Raw genomic sequence first — 17,008 nt, 5'->3', positions numbered from 1 at the left:
TTGGTAGAAAGGAGCCCTTCAATTTTTGAGTGCTTCAAGTTTTTAATCATGATCTTGAATAGTTGTTAATTTGTTGATTCCAATTTTATCCATAGTCCTTTGAGCATAATCCTTGTTCAAGGTATAGCTATGCACGAATCCTTCAATGCATTTCTACAAAGCATTCTTGAACCTTCTCTCGTCCAATAGGTCCCCAACAAGAACAAGTGGAATTACTTCACCAAATCGTTGTGATACACCTCTCATATTTTCTTGTGAGAAGCTTTTGCTTCAATGGAAGAAGGAGGATTTTCAAAAACCCTATTTCTCTTTTGAAGGGGGGAATATTCATCTTCCAACTCAACATGGAGCTGACAGATACCTTTCTTAGTGAGGTTCATGACTACAATATCAGGGTCAGAGATTGGATATGGAAACAAAGAAAATGGGATTGGATATGGTGAAATGGAAGGTGCCTTATAGAATTGAGCAAGGAAAAACTTAAAATTTCGGCCAAAAGAGAAAACTAATGCTTTGGGGGGAAGAATTTTGGAAAAGGCACCCATTCCCACGAGATTTGAAAGCGACACTTCACGTGGGGCCCCAAAAAGTGACATCCCATGAAAATGAAAAAAAAAGGAGATTTTCCCCTAATTTTGAGATTTGAAGTTTGTTGCCTACATTATTTAAATAAAAAACATTTTCTCTCTCTACCATTTTTTACAGGGTAGAAAAATGACCTAAACTTCCCCTGATGTATAGCCTCCTGATCATTTATTAAAGAATAAGTGTATACAAGCTAAAGAGCTTTGAACGGGCTCAATGTCCATGCTAAAGGGCTTGAGGTTGGTCTAGCTCCAAGGCTGGCAAGAGAAGTGTCGAGGATATGAAATGGTTTAGCCGGAGCATGACAAGCAACAGAAGATAGAAAATGTACATGGGGCCCAAAGCAAGAAAAGGAGAGGGCCTTGGGTAGGGAGAGTGGAATTCTTTGTATGTATGATGGCTTGGCAATGAGTTTTTTGTTTTGGGATAGGAATAACTGCGATCTGGAAGATGCCACTAGTGGGAAATGAACTTCTGTCTTTACCCACCCATACATCCACTTTATGGGGTCTACTGTTAGATAGGTCGGGTATAACAAAAGTTGGCATAAGTGTGTGTGTGGACAGACCAGTACACAAGGACCCAAAAGCCCACATTGAGGTAGGTGAGGAACTCAAAAAGGATGATAGAGGGGTGCCATTTGCGTCCACATTTGGCTGGGTCGAAGATGGGCACACCATCCTTGTTGTATTTGAGGAGGGACTTGCGTTGCTTAGGTGTGAAACCGGTGGACCAAAGTATGTGAACCACTGGCACACTCATGTGTGCACACACACTCAATAGGAATAGCGACAAACCTAGCACCATCAACCCTTCTCTGCAGTCGTGAATCCCATACCTGATTTTTACACACAAAAGACATGCCAAGAAAAAGTTCTAGTGAATTTCCTCATCTATGCTCACTCTCTTTCCTCCCTCTCTCTCTCTCTCTCTCTCTCTCTCTCTCTCTCTCTCACACACACACACACACACACACACACACACACATTTTTTTTTATCACCTTTAAATTGTCAGTGGGAAACCTCAAAATAGGGAAAGCCCATAGAATGTATCATATCCAAGACAAATTTAGCTTTGTAGAGATTGATTTTCAACAAGTGAAAAACCGACAATCTTGCTAGCCTTTTTGACACATTTTTCCAAGTCGAAAGTAGCTTTGTCGAGACTGGAAAACCAAAAATCTTATATTGCAAGGACTAACACACACACCCCCCCCCCCCCCCCGCCCCCCACCCTTAGTTCATCCCCAATTCACCCACCCCTAGTTTACCCGCCCCTAGTTCACTCTTAGTTCACCCCCAGTTCACCCCTAGTTCATTGCCGACGACTAAAATTAAAGCCGCCTCACACCCCCAAATTTGGGCCCTGGATCCCCTCTGAGCCAGAGCCGTGCCATAAAGTGACGCACAACCCCCCCCCCCCCCCCCCCCCCCCCACCCCCCCAAAAAAAAAAAAAACAACACACACACCCCATCGTCACTTACACTGTGATTGTTGTGTATGTTCTGACGAGCACCGTCGTGAATGAAATGATAATGAAGGCAATGTGCACCCGGAGAAGCCTCAATTCATGGAGCTTTTTCATCCAGCGGCTGCGCTTGGCCTTGCCCGCAGCTGCACGACGGTCAATGTTGCTGGTAGGCACGAAACTGAAGGTGCTCTTGAAGTCGAATGCAGCGCCGAGAATCATGTGGAAAAAGAAAGGAGTCATCCACCAGAACTGCGACTCGTCTCTGTTCCTGCTCTGAATGGGTTGGGCCACCTCCATCCATATCACATACCAAAACACCCTCCACGATACTAGGAAAACCGCCAAGTATGACAGCAAGGTTTCATTCTCTGCGTTGCTCCCTATGGAGAGGTCCAGCCGAAACGCAAGCGCGCTCCACAGCGTGATCACCAGTATGATGTTGAAGATGGACATGTAGTAGAAGCCAGAGTGCCAAAAATAACAAAACTTCTGCACTAGGTTGAGCTTGCTGTTTCTGCCCAGCATCAATTTCCATGTTGCTGTAAACTGTTGTAACGCGCCTTGCCCCCACCGTTGTCGTTGCTTCACAAATCCCTCGAATGTCCATGGCGTGATCCCTATTTGAAGCTTCTCATTTACATACACAGACTTGTAGCCTCTGTTGAAGAGCATGTAGGCCGTCATGGTGTCTTCGGTTATGGATTGAGGTTGAAACCCTCCAATCTCATCCAAGTGCTTCCGTCTGAAGACCACCCCTGTGCCTACACATGTTGCATATCCGAACGTATTCCGATGTACCAGTGTCCTGTCATACCCAAACCCCCATGCATCATTCAGAGGGTCCCCTACCGGAAGATTGTAGAAGGTTTGGGGGATTTGCACAAAAGAAACATTGGGCGAGTCGACGATGTGCGGGAGAAGACGGGTTAGGAAAGAAGGGTGGAGGATCATATCTGCATCCATCATGACTACAAACTTGGCATCTGAATGTTGAAGACCATAGTTCATGTTGCCACACTTGAAATTGTGGGGCACCCCTGGTACCTGCAAAATTTCAGGCTCATGTCGACAAAGAAGATGACAAATGCCAATGAAGCTGAGACGTGTAATGGGCATACTTACAGGTACAAATCGAATGTCTCAACATACTAGATATGCACAATATTGCGCATATATAGTTTATCTTTCAACGTTTCATACTACATATTAGCTTATATGAGGTTCTTGAAATGGTGTATTGTGCCAAGAGGGGCGAGACGCGACGTGTTCAAAGTCTATTATGCAGAACAAAAAGAATGGTACAGATCTTGCAGGCATTTGAGCACCATGTGCAAATGCATTTATAACAACATTCACATTTGTCTCAATTACCACATTCTCCCCATGAAGTCCAATCTCTGACAAGACCCTTTCAATACTTTAATACGTGCATGCTTGATGCAGAACAAAAAGAATGGTACTACAGATCTTGAGGCATTTGAACACCATGCACAATAGTATTTACAACATTCTCATTCGTCTCAATCATCACATTCTCCCCATGAAGTCCAATATCCGACGAGACCCTTTTAATACTTCTTAATACATGCATACACACTGTGCATGCGTTTTGGTGAGCACAATGCGCAAATGCATGATCCTGGCCCATTCTCATCCATATTGACATGCTTGCTTCATGATGTGCATACACTTTTAATGTGAGGTACAGACTAAATCATGATGCATATGGTACCTTTAATCTTCTGAGGTAGACGAGTTGGTCACTCCCACTCTCAACTCGTATGGTGTTGCAGAAAGCCTTGAGCTCGTCGTCGCCCCCATCATCGAGAACAAGGACCCTGAAGCGGTCCTTGGGGTAATCGACAGCAAGCGCTGCCAAGATAGTCTCTTGGGGCACATCAGTGGGCTCCTTGCAACAAGGGATCATAATATCCACTGTGGGATATATCCTCGACATTCCAAGGTCTGACTTTGCATCATCACCATCAAAGTTACTCACATTGTAAAGCCTGATTTTGGTATCTGAGGAGGATTTTGTGATAATTGGTGGTGGGACAAAGTAATCAACTGCTGCGATGAAACTGCTAATGAAGTAAACAATCTCACATGCCAATACAATGAGAGTCCATGGTGCGTTTAGAGCCGAAGGTAGCTCTTTGTGGTAGAGCTTGATTTTGAACAGGAGGTAGTTTATGTTGGTGGCAAGGAATCCAAGGAGAAGCAGAGATGAGAAGATGTGCAGGATGAGTCTATGGTTGGCGAAAAGGTCGAAGATGATAATGAAGAACTTGGGGAGCAAACGTGTGCGACGGTACTCATGACGACGCCGATTGCCATGTCCATTGGATGGCTTCCCTGTGAGGTCATGGTGTGTCAGGAAAGGCTTTGAATCATCGACATATTGCAGGTCTATTAGCTCCTGCTCACCCTTCACCATTATGGCAAGAATCTAATGGCAAGCCGGCGTCACTTCTGGGTCAAGTAGATGGCTATACAGGTACATTACACATAAATGCGGGCAAGGTATGCGACATTGTGGCAGATAAGGTGGAAACGAATACACCGGATCGAGTGTCCGGTGTGCGCAGAGAAACCAATTCAGCCTTGCATCAAGTAGAGCAAAGCTTAGTTGAATGCAAGGCTGAAATTGATGCGCAGAAATGCATTAAGGAAGCCTATGCTACATTGGACTCATGCACGGCCATATTGATTGATCAGCAGTGAGCTCCTTGTGAAGGAAGCATGGATGTTGTAGGTTTAGCTATAGTACAAAGGGGAGGTTCGGATCATTGAGAGAGGATACTACTCAATTATAGGTGCAGCACTGCACCATGGATTGGAAGGTATCTCTCTCTCTCTCTCTCTCTCTCCCATACACACACACACAAACACACCTTATTCTCTCTCTCTCTCTCTCTCTCTCTCACACACACACACACACACACACAAACACACACCACCCCTCTCTCTCTCTCTCTCTCACTCACACACACACAGAAACATTGTGCGCACACTGTCGCCCCCCACCGACCGATTCCTTCCGCATACAACCATTTTTAAAATATGGACGCTTCAACGATCTGAGCGTTGACATGCCGATGGGCTGTTCGAGCGTCTCGTTGTGACGGTCTCATTATCAAAGTCCAACACTCGGTCCCAAGTTTCAACCCCACAAAAGAAGAACGTCGTCATGGGGACATTATTTTTGGCATGTTAAAACATGCCGCCCAGAACAAGGAGTGAATACAAAAATGGGACCTCACAACCTCACGTCTTCCTTCCCAACTTTTTCTTTTAATAAGACTTAGTTTTGGTTTGTAAATGGACGTTTCATTTGTCCAATACTTTCTTTTCAACTTTGTTGGCATTGTCTTTCGGCAGAAAGGGAGGGTGTATGCGAAGCCAGTTTCAGCCCATGTATAACACAGCATCGTTCAAATTTTCAGAGGTATATTTTTTCTCTCTCTTTTATCTATAGTCTCTCTTCTTCTTCTCCTCCTCCTCCTCCTCCTCCTCCTCTCTCTCTCTCTCTCTCTCTCTCTCTCTCTCTCTCTCTCTCTCTCTCAATCAGAGTGAAAGCCAAAGCCAACACCTGTCTTTAGACACCTAATTTTTTGAGAATGCTAACTCCAGTCTTCACCTTGTTTCTAAGAGCCAAGTCGCACTATGCGCTAGCAAGAAAAATGCGAGATCTAGTGCATGAGAATAGAAGCCCTCCTACACTTCTGTTAGTACCTCTATTTTTTGCAGTATTAAGCTATACTTTTGGAGAACATTCCTAGCACTATCTCCTCCAATAACAAGTCTGTAGAGTGAACGCATTCCCTGCTTGAAAGTCTTCTCTTACTCCCACTAGCCTTCAATGTGACATTTATGCTTCCTTCTTTACACTGATAGGCTTCGGCTAAGACGGATGTCATCATCGAGGTCCGAGGAGCCATGGCAAGAGATGGTGTGCAACACACAACGGAAATGAGAATGAGAGAGAGAGAGAGAGAGAGAGAGAGAGAGAGAAAGAGAGAGAGAGAGAGAGAGAGATAAAGCAACGCTTGTGTATTTTTTTAAAATTCAAAGCCTTTACATATATATAAGGTAAAAGTTTGCCATGCACACTCCACTAAAAGAGTGGCTCTCACTGGGTGTAAATGCATGCTTATAAGAGAGTGATCCCAAACGGGTAATGGGCTTGAACCCAACAATCCCTCCCCTTAAGCCCAAAAGTATACGGGTGACCACTCGCATGACATAAGAGTTTTAGGTTTACTCTTCAACCGTAAGTTTTAGGGGCTCTCACGACCAATTCAACCAAGGATTTTGATATACCATAACCTGGTGCTATGATAATGAACCCCCCCTCAAACACAGATAGGGTGTAGGTCAAAAAGAGCTACCATCAAATGGAATTTTTGGTTTATTTTTGAACCTTTGGTTTTAGGTTTACCCAATAACCTCATGAGAAGTGATTTACAGATGGGCTGAGAACTGAACAAATTTTGGGAGGTCTTACCACTTATATTTGGCAGTGTCTATAACCCGTATAAAATTTTTGACATGGCTATAGCTGACAACTTACAATCTAAAACAAGGCTTTTGGCAGAAAATATATGATTGTCTTGACAAAGAGACAAACAATTGAACAAATCTAGGACTCTAAATTTGAACAGGGAAAAATAGTTTTTGAAAAAAATTGTGATGAGGAATCGAGTTCTTCAGAATACTATCTACAAAAATTAACAATTGAGGCTTACTATCTCCATTGTGATTTGCTACGCTTGTCATTTCCATGAGTTTACTCGTAGAGGCATCATCATAATCTTGGCAATATTTCTTCTCAACTACAATCAAAACTTCTGAGTAATCTGCATCCATACCTATATCTTCTATTCTTGCGCTTTCTACATGTATCTCACGAGCTCTTTGGTCTTGGACCATATTCAAATTTCAATGGTTCTACTAGCTTTTTGAGAAGCTTGCAAAAAATGTCAACAAACTTGAGTTTATGCAGGTCGTTGCCAAATCAAGAGGCTTTGTGCTTTCAGAAGCTAAGCAAGCACCACCGTTGCTCACAACTATTGAGGCAACGTTTTGATAGGCTTGTCGAATACAACTGCCTATACAACGTTTTGAAAGGCTGCGCAGAAACTGTTCACAAGCGCCATCAATTGCACAATCTCTATCAATATTGACTAACAGATGGTGTTTCGAAATGCCATGTCTGCACCACTTGGAGTTGATCAAATTACTCTACGCAGCATTTTCAAACGCGCAGAAGATTCCCAATATCGTTGACACCTTCAAGCCCTTGGAAACTGCATTGGGTAGCGTGTTAGGACGTTGTTTGTGCCTAGACTCGCTCCCTTGTAGAAATGCTGCCTGTGAGCTCTGGACACTACGCCAACAATGGATGCCAACACCCACCAACCTGGGCTCTGATACCACTTGATGGGCTTCGGCTATGGTGGATGCCACCGTGGACGAGCCATGGCAAAAGATGGCGTGCAACATAGAGAGAGAGAGAGAGAGAGAGAGAGAGAGAGAGAGAGAGAGAGAGAGAAGAGGTCGACACAAAGATTAAAAGCAATGCTTGTGTATTGTTTTAAATTCAAAGCCTTTACATATATATAAGGTAAAAGTTTTCCATGCACAATCCAGTAAAAGAGTGGCTCTCAGTGGGTGTATCTGGATGCTTTTAAGAGAGTGTTCCCGCACGGGTAATGGCTTGAACCCAACATGCACTACTCCCACTCACTAAGGTGTGACTGAGCTGTAAATGTGCATCCACAATAAAGGATTATTTCAGAACTCTCTATTCTTTAAATAACAGACACCAAGAAAATGTATTGGTGGTTGCAATAAGGTGAAGGATCACGTTAGCATTCTAAAACAATTTAATACTAGTTGTGCAATTGAAAAATCAAGTGTTCTATTTTTTAAACATATCTTTCAATTTATTTCACAAAGATAGGAATACAATCGTGAGGTTTTGCTCCACTACAAGAGGCTATTCATATTAGCGATGCTCACACAGCGACGCTCAAAAAAAAAATTCCCGGCGTCGCTATGAGCGTTGCAAATTTTTTTGTGAATTTGCGACGCTCATAGCGACGTCGGCTGGGCTAAAAAAATAACCGAGCACGCTCAAAAACTCAGATCTCAGATCTGAGTTTTTCGGCGCCCTCAAGCAAGGAGCAGGTAACGCTCTCCCTCTCTCTCTCTCTCTCTCTCTCTCTCTCTCTCTTTTTCTTCTCCACACACACACACACACACACACGAGGAGAGGAAGGAGAGCCAGGTATGCTCCTTCCCTCTCGTCATTCTCATGTTCCCTTCCCCTCTTTCTCTCTCTCTCTCTCTCTCTCACACACACACACACACATACACACACACACATAGTGTTTTTGAGAGAGAGAGAGAGAGAGAGAGAGAGAGAGAGAGAGAGAGAGAGTACAAACATAAACAAAAACGCACACACACATACATAAACAAAGAATGCACACACACCTTGAGAGAGGAAAAGAGAGAGAGAGCATGCATAAACAAAAAACGCACGCATTGAGAGAGGAAAAGAGAGAGAGAACATGCATAAACAAAAAACGCACACATTGAGAGAGGAAAAGAGAGAGAAAACATGCATACGATCCAAAAAAACGCACACACATTGAGAGAGAAAGAGAGAGAAACTAATTTAACGTCGTAGGAAACTAATTAAAATTAAAAGACCTAAAGATCTAGCCGACGAGGAGTTGAACTCAAGACCTATTATTTAAGAGGGAAATGGCATAATCAATCTATCATACTTGGCATGGGTGATAGAAAGGTTATACCATTTATCTCTTTTTATTGGCACACACATCCACACACGCGTACACACACAAGAAGAAGAGAGTTATAACGTCGTAGGAAACTATCTTAAAAGACGTTAAAGATTAGGTTATATGTAGACTTACATTAAATTAGATTTAGGTTTATTTTTAACTAGATTTACGTTTATTTACGCTAGATTTAGATTTACGTTATATTAGATTAGATTTAGGTCTCCATAGACTGCGATGCCTGCATGAAGCGGGTGAAGAAAGCCCTCAATGGAATATAGGGTATTGCTGCCTTCACTCACGGTGGGCTCCGTCGATCCAAAAGTACTGGTGAAATGTCTTCAGAAGATAGGAAAGAAGGTGGATCTTCAGGGCGGCAAGAGTCACTACATCCCCGACACAATGACCATCTAGATAACCTCTAGTCATTCAACAACAACTTCAAAGTTAGTAACAAGAGCAAGAACGGTCTAAAGGGCCAATTGCTGTCGTCAGATGTGGATGGAGATGAGGCAGCGTCACCGCCGGAAGTTACTCTCACATCTTTAGTGATGAGAATGCCAACTCTTGCCGAGTTATGTGAAAAATTATGTGTTAAATCAGTTTTAAGGTTCTTATAATCCCTGTTAGTTTAGTTCTTTGTTTTTAATATAACATAATTTACGTTAGATTTAGATTTATGTTATATTAGATTAGACTTAGGTTTATTTAGGTTTACCCACACACACACACACACACACACACACACACACACACACACACACACACAAGAAGAAGAGAGTTTTAACGTCGTAGGAAACTATCCCAAAAGACGTTAAAGATTAGGTTAGATGTAGACTTACGTTAAATTAGATTTAGGTTTATTTTTAGTTAGATTTACGTTTATTTAGATTTACGCTTATTTACGTTAGATCGAGTCCACGCAAGAATTACTTACGGTTTAGGGTTTAGAGTTAGACGAACAGTGAAAAGATCTACTGTGAAAAGATGTTAAGATGCTGTGAAGTGCGTAACACAATCTACAAACTTGCAAAGTTGGTGCAATGGATCTCACAAAAGGAGATCAACGTAGACTCCATACCATTCGCCAAACTAAATGCTGCGGAGCTTGTGTGCATGTTTGAGAAACATTTTCCTACTACAATGCTAACCATTCAGGTGCATCTTCTTGTTCACATAGTTGATGAGGTGGAAATAGCTGGCACAGTTCATTCCAGATGGATGTTCTTCTTAGAACGTTTCATGAAAACGCTTAAGGGATATGTGCGTCAAAAGGCACGTCCGGAGGGTAGCATGGCAGAAGGTTGGTTGGTATCAGAGTCCCTAGTGTACATTGGAGAGTGGCTAGACGGATTTGATAAATCCCGAGACACGCTATGGCGAACCATAGATGATGAGCGCATATCTGGGATTGTCATGTGCAATCTCGGTGTTGAGAAGAAGATGATGGAAGATCTAGAGGCTAAAATCAACCGATTTTGCATGCTTCACAATCCAGTGATGCAAAAGTGGATTTCACAATATGAGGATGCAAAGCAAGAGCGACAAAGGGTACGAATCGAGTGGAGACGGGGAAGACGACCACCGATACACTATCCAGCGGTTATGGAGAGCCTACCAACCTTCATGAGCTTAAGATGGTTGCACAACCAATTGAAAAGCGCACAACAATGCGGTGACGAAGTGACTGAGGAAGAGTGGGAGTACTCTCGGGGTTGCGCGACCAAGGTAAGTTTGCAATGTACGACTAGCTAGTGACTTTATTTCTAAACGTTTGAACGGCCACTCATAATCTTTGTTCGTTGTAGTATAAGTCATACACAGCAGCATGGTGTAAAGGTCGCCATTTTAGGGTGGAACGAATCGACAAAAAGCGTTTTACTCAAGATTGTGGAATCATGGCAAAATTTGAACAGTCTAGTCGACGACGTTCCTTTGATGCAGATCCTGTGGTGGCGGAACTCACTTACTTCGGCACGCTGCAAGAGATTTTGAGGTTCGATTACAGAGGATTTTTTGTCGACTTGTTCGACGTGCAATGGTTCAAGATAATCATGGAGGGTCGCAACGCTACTGTGCGTAGAGGAGAGTCTGGTTTTCTTGAGGTGGATTCTACTAAGAAATGGAGTGACCTAAGAGATACTTTCGTACTACCTGAGCATTGTGAACAAGTAAGTATGTAAATAGTTAACATCCCCCTTTTACAAGTTATGTGCTTGAAAGCTCTCATGTAAGTTATGTGGCTCTGGCAGGTAATATTTCATCCTACAAAGTCTACATCAAACTGGTGGTACGTCATAGAGGTAGCCCCTCGTAGTGCAAGGACGTATGAAGGCTACCATGTGCCAATCACAACGGCATCAATGGAGGAGATCAGAGAAGATGCTCAATCAGAAGCCGCTGCGGTGGTGCTAGACGAGCATCAAGATGCTACTACTCTATATGGGGTGCATGCAGAGGAGCTACAAAATGAAACAGAGGATATGTGTTTAAACGGAGAGCTCTATATAGATATAGGAAGTTATGCTGAGTTATGCGAGGATGAGAGAGAGATCTCTTAAAGCCACAAATATTGTATTTGAACAATTTTGCTCCGTGTTGTAAAAGCTCTGGCTCTCTAAGTACCTTCCATGGTGTATAACGCTCTTTTCTACTCGCGCTCACATCTTTTGATTGAAAATTCTGAGTTTTCGACTTGCCTCTTCTATCACTCAATTCATTGCGTCATTGTATTTATATGCGTCATTACGTCATTGTATTTAATGGTCTTTACGTCATTGTCTACTCTATTCATTCAATATTAAGTTTAAATATTCGTGTGTTTAATGCAGGTATGGATGATGAGGAGTTTCTTTCTTCTTTGTCACCGCAGCAGAGACAGTGGTACGTGGAGCGTCATCGCTCTGGCGCATCATCGCGCGTTCCTACTCCATCCGCATCTCCCTCTCTTTCGGATCATTCGGCGCGCTCCGAAGCTTCGGCGTCGACGAGACGAGCTTCACACTCGTCTAGACACCGGCGAACAGGCCAGATTGGCTGGCCAAAGAAGATTGGAAGAATGCGAAGAAAGCAGCGCGCGAGAATCCCGACAAGTGGAAGCAACAAAAGGATGCAGCCAGAGCGCGAGTAGAGGCAGGGAGTTCGCACCACTTGGGGAGCGGTGGATGGGCATCATTTGAGGCCGATTTTATAAGTGTTTTCACATTGCTCTTTATGTTCGATAGTTTAGGGTTTATGAGTTTTTTAATACTAACATAATGAAATCTTTGTATGTTTTGACAGTGGTCGATGACAGGACGTGATCCCACACCGTACGAGCGCGAGTACGCAGGCAGGAAGGGCTTAAACGCCCTGATGGACATTCTCAGTTCTCGCGGCGGCATGGTTAGTATTAGGGTTTACTCTTTTTTATTTTTTGTATTGTTTTGTAAATGTCGTTATATGTTTATACTTACTGAAAGCTGTCTTATTGTCTTTTTTTGCAGAATCCGACAGATATGCCGCTTGGACGCGATGAGACGTCTGACTAGACGACGTCAATTTAGCCGTAGCTAAATAGCATTAGTTTAGGGTTTCTCATAGCTTATGTATCATGAGACGGATTTTATACGTCTTTTTGAACCATGTATATTATTACATTTGTCACCGCAGTTCCTTTTGCCAATCAATTCTTTATGCCTATGATGTTGTACAATTGTCATTATTACATTTGCCAATCAATTCATTTTGCCTATGATGTGTACAATTGTCAATTTTGCAAACAATGCGTCTTGTGGGTGACTATTTTGGGTCTATTATCTACCCTTGCACTTTTTTTAAAAAGTGAATCAAGTACAATATGGTTGATGGGTGGCAGGGCATTCAATGCCCTGCCACCAAAAAAAAATTCTCTCGGGCGTCGCTATAACCATCGCTATTTATGACTCAATAGCGTCGCTATAGTCTGCAGTGTAAGCGTCGCTATGAGCATCTCTATATAGCGACGCTTATATCGACGCATATAGCGACGCTCTCGTAACGACGCTCGTAGGCGACGATTTTAGTGACGCCAGGGGTTATAAAAACCCAATGTATTTCCGTCGCTAACAGCGTCACAAGAGCACACAACCTCTTGTAGTGCTCATTATATAGTTAGGTACTGACAATAAAAAAATTAAGGAATTTTTTTAATGTAAAAAAAAAAATATGCATTTCTAAATGGCTCCATAAAAACCAAAATGTATTTTTAATTTAAAGACTTTCAACAACAACAAAAACGATGAGCTATTCTATAGCACATATCTACGGACAATGACGAAGCACGTAGATTTACAACAGTATTAGCTGCGAATGTCGGATACAAAACACACACACTAAAACAAGAAAACTTTAAAGAGAAAAAAATGCTAAAGAAAAAATAAAGAAGAAGAGAAACATCTCTTTATACTAACATAAAAGGGTATTTTGAATTTTCACCTTCATATGTGTTTTGACTTTCCATCTTCATCATTTATTCCATTTTCTAAACTCACCCTTCACTTATGTACTTAATATGTTTTGGAACTTAATGGCTTAAAAAAAAAACCAATTCACTCCCTACATAGTGGCAAAGAAACTCTAAAGATAAGAAATCGATAAAAGAAAGCTAGAAACAAGGTAATGAATACAAATGTCCCAATGCACAATGGCCCTCTCTTTATATAGATACGAAAAATCTTTTTATTTTCCATTTCCATTGATCTTTTTATTTCTTAAACTCACCCTTCACTTATACATTTGAGATGTTTTCATTTTTCTGTGGTTGAGGGAGGCTTACTAGTAGAGCGATAAAAAATCTTAAACTTAGAATTTCATCAAAATTTTAATTTTTTTTCTCAAAATTCTCAAACTCAAAGCGTAGTTTTCATGCCTAATATTTTTTTTAAAAAAAATAATTTTTAAAATGTTGACTAAGAGATATTTTATGGTCTTTTAAAGCTTATATAAAAGATTTAATGTGGTTTTAATACAAAGATATGATTGAAAGTGATTCTATCGATTAAAATCAATCGGATGCATATATATTTTTAGGACTCCACTGTGCATAAATTGTATAAACTGAGCCACATTTTGAAATTTTGTCAAACAAAATATGTCAAAACATTAACTTGTTACTAGAAAAGCATGTAAATATGATTATAGAAACTCCAATTGGGTTTTTCCTTGAGGGATTTTCTATGATAGATTGATGTTGATAGAAAAAATAAAGTTATGCTTACTTTATAGCTAACGTCTCTTATGTGAAAAAAGAGAAATTTTCAATGTGGAAGAATCTCTCTTTGTACTTTACACAAACATCAATAACTATCATCCTACACATTGTTTAAATAGCATATAACATACAACTCATACAAGTCTATGCAACTCAGAATTATATGAATAATTTTTTTTATTGTAAGCATGCTCAAATGCATGAAGTTATGTATTGGACACATGCAACTTCACACAATTTAATACAATCTCAAAGTCATTTTCTGTTAGGTGGGATTTGTTAAAATATATAAAAATTCTATAAATAATGATTTCTATTTTTTGTTAAGGTCTCGACTTCCTTTTCCAAGCATAGGATACCTATTTTTCAAAACATCAGATGTAATTTTTTGAGGCACATTTGAATGGTCCATTTCCTTATCATGATAAGCTCAACAATATGAGTATGAGGAGACAATTTTTATAAACATTACAAGTAGTTTATAAAATAATAAAAGACCCTCAAAAGATTGTTTGGAAACTTCCTTCTATAGATTCGTCTGGAAATTTATTGAAATCCTCAAGAAAAGAACAACCTTTTTTTGGTACAAGAATAGTGTTAGAATAGTGTTGATAAAATGGATCCATAAGAGGCTCTTAAACGAAAGAACTCGTTTACATATGAAAATATCAAAGAAAATTTCAATCAATTAATACTTCAAATCAAATGTATGCATAACTCCCTTCTCCACTGGGGCTTGTTTTCAGAAAGCCAAAAAGATTGGGGTTACACTATAAAAGTATTTGCAAGGACATTGGGTCATAACCTAGTGAAGCATGTGGTCACGATTTTGTAAGCAGGTCAAGTTAATGGGAATCTAGAAAGATGCTGTTGGAGGTTTGAGGCAAAAGGCAGGTGCGCACGTGGAGAGAGAGATAGAGATAGAGAGATAGAGGGTAAAGGAGAAATGTAAAACCATTCAATCTTAGGATATTTTTCTCTGTGCTTATGTCTCTATGCACATGTCTAAGAGTACACATATTTTTTTAATATACCTCTCTCTCTCTCTCTCTCTCTCTGGCGTAGCAGGGAACATCACGGAGGGAGTCGATGCTGGCAGGGTATTCTCTCTCGCACGGAGATTGTGGAGCCCATGCGAGCAGCGACGAGGTGGGTAGGACTGCAAACAGGGAAGGAGGAGACAACGCTTTGTTGAGGATGGGACTCACTTGCTCGATAAACCTCTGCCCGATGGCGAGCCAGATTGTCAAGGAGGCCGAGATGGGAATGAAGAAGAAGGCCTCAACTCCCTGATCGATCTGCAATCCGCTGCTGTGCACCTCTGGACAAGCCCCTCTGCATCGCAAGGCGGGGGATGGTGGGGAATCACGATGCCGGCTTGGGGTCACAGAGCAATAGCAGGCCAAGGCGTCGCGAGGCAAGCAGGAGGGCTCGCGTGGGAACAATAGAGTGGTCAACTTTTCCTTTTGCAACAGCGGGGCGAACAAGATCTTGTTGTTAAATTAATTAATGAATCGCAGTTGACCCAGTATGTCCCATTTGAATTAAGTCATCGTGTGGGTGCAAGTAAATCGAGGTTCAAATCTGAGTAGTAGCTCCATGCTCCCAAAAAAAAGGAGTGAAGAATCATGTCCGCCTAATAAGGAAGTTTAATACAAATAGAGAGAGGGTTGTGTTTGAGGAACATAAGTTTCATATCAACAAAGTTTGCATTTTGATGAGATGGAGAGAGAGGTATCTATGATAAGGGAATAATAAATAAATGGTCTTTTTGAAATCAATGGGGGTTACTTTCCAAAAGAAGAAGAAATCTTTCTTCTTCCATTAGTAGATAAGCTTGTTGCAAAGTGGATATGGAAACCTGCAAATGCACACCTTTAGGAGGCATGATATTTCTATGGATCACAAATTAAAAGACTAGATTCAAGGATTTTTTGTGTGGATTTACAGGTAAATGCATAGTGTAGCAGTAGCTTTGGGTAGATTGAGAGTCGGTGCAAACCATGTTGTAGGGTTTGCAAGCTGGCTGTTCACATAATGTCCCCTACTATCAATCCCGCATTCTTCTAATAAATAACAAACCATTTTCCAAGTCTCTCTTGCTATGCACCCTCATCAAATATGCTTTGTGACTACACCATACTCTCTCCATAGATATTGCCTATGTTTGAAGCTCTCTCCTCCACAACTAGCTCCTACCAACTTTTCCTACTTTGTAGTTCAGTTGTTGACTTCCAAACTTATTTGAATTGGGTGCCTATAAACATGCCTGTGAGCTCATATTGAAAGGGCTTCTAGGGCACAAGATCTATAATTTACTCTTTCATCTATGGCAACCACATGCGGCCCATTTCCCTTCTGCTCTTTGACTGCAACCTTGCTTTCATTAAGGTTAACCCAAAACCCTATATCATCATGTGAACATCTATCACTCCTTCAACACATACAAATAGGTAATACCCCACAATATGGTTGTGGAGATCCCTTGTACCACTTTTGGATGAGTGAAGGTCTTATAGATTTATACTCTACTCTCCCTCCTCTAGCCCTAGTTACTAGAGGGTCTACTCCATAAGAAAGCATTCTTGATGCTTGTAGTTGGCGTCATCTATCCTTACAAATGGTATAGGCAAAGTAACTCCTCATCTTGGGATTTGATATTCATGGCTTGAAACTTCTCGTGTAGCTTTGGTTATTAAAGCATCCATCAAACTAATGTGACTCATCAATTCATTCCCCAAACCTCCTCCAAGCTAGTATTGTAGAGGCATAAAAAGCTAAATCTTCAAGCTTTGTATTCATAGTAGGAGCCTGTGGTGTGAAGCCATTATTATGGTTAGGTCTTAATATCTCAAAAAGACTAGACTAAACCAACGATAAGACTCTTAAAATCATTCATTGTGGCTAAC

The 17,008-nt window shown here is 41.3% G+C and overlaps 1 protein-coding gene across 1 annotated transcript; it reads right to left on the bottom strand.

Moving 5' to 3' along the window:
- Positions 1-715: 715 nt before the first annotated feature.
- Positions 716-4,978, bottom strand: LOC147462394 (uncharacterized). The gene is made up of 3 exons (XM_086483796.1): positions 3,790-4,978; positions 2,071-3,101; positions 716-1,423 (listed from the first exon to the last, which is right to left on the bottom strand). Exons 1-3 carry the CDS (start codon positions 4,492-4,494, stop codon positions 1,102-1,104), a joined length of 2,058 nt encoding a protein of 685 aa, XP_086339922.1. The 5' UTR covers positions 4,495-4,978; the 3' UTR covers positions 716-1,101.
- Between the last annotated feature and the right edge of the window lie 12,030 nt (positions 4,979-17,008).

This window comes from Adiantum capillus-veneris, chromosome 2 (genome assembly GCF_014529385.1).
Source record: "Adiantum capillus-veneris isolate H3 chromosome 2, ASM1452938v2, whole genome shotgun sequence".
Lineage (NCBI taxonomy): Eukaryota > Viridiplantae > Streptophyta > Polypodiopsida > Polypodiales > Pteridaceae > Adiantum > Adiantum capillus-veneris.
The sequence above is the reverse complement of the archived record's forward strand: the minus strand, read 5'-3'. Positions and strand labels throughout refer to the sequence as shown.

What these genes read in the sequence shown, in the direction of transcription:
- LOC147462394 (XM_086483796.1), bottom strand. Translation starts at nt 4,494, where the DNA reads ATGGTGAAGGGTGAGCAGGAGCTAATAGACCTGCAATATGTCGATGAT. An exon ending in TCTACCTCAGAAGATTAAAG is followed by an intron (nt 3,102 to 3,789) that starts GTACCATATGCA and finishes GAAATTTTGCAG; the next exon opens with GTACCAGGGGTGCCCCACAA. An exon ending in ACATACACAACAATCACAGT is followed by an intron (nt 1,424 to 2,070) that starts GTAAGTGACGAT and finishes TGTAAAAATCAG; the next exon opens with GTATGGGATTCACGACTGCA.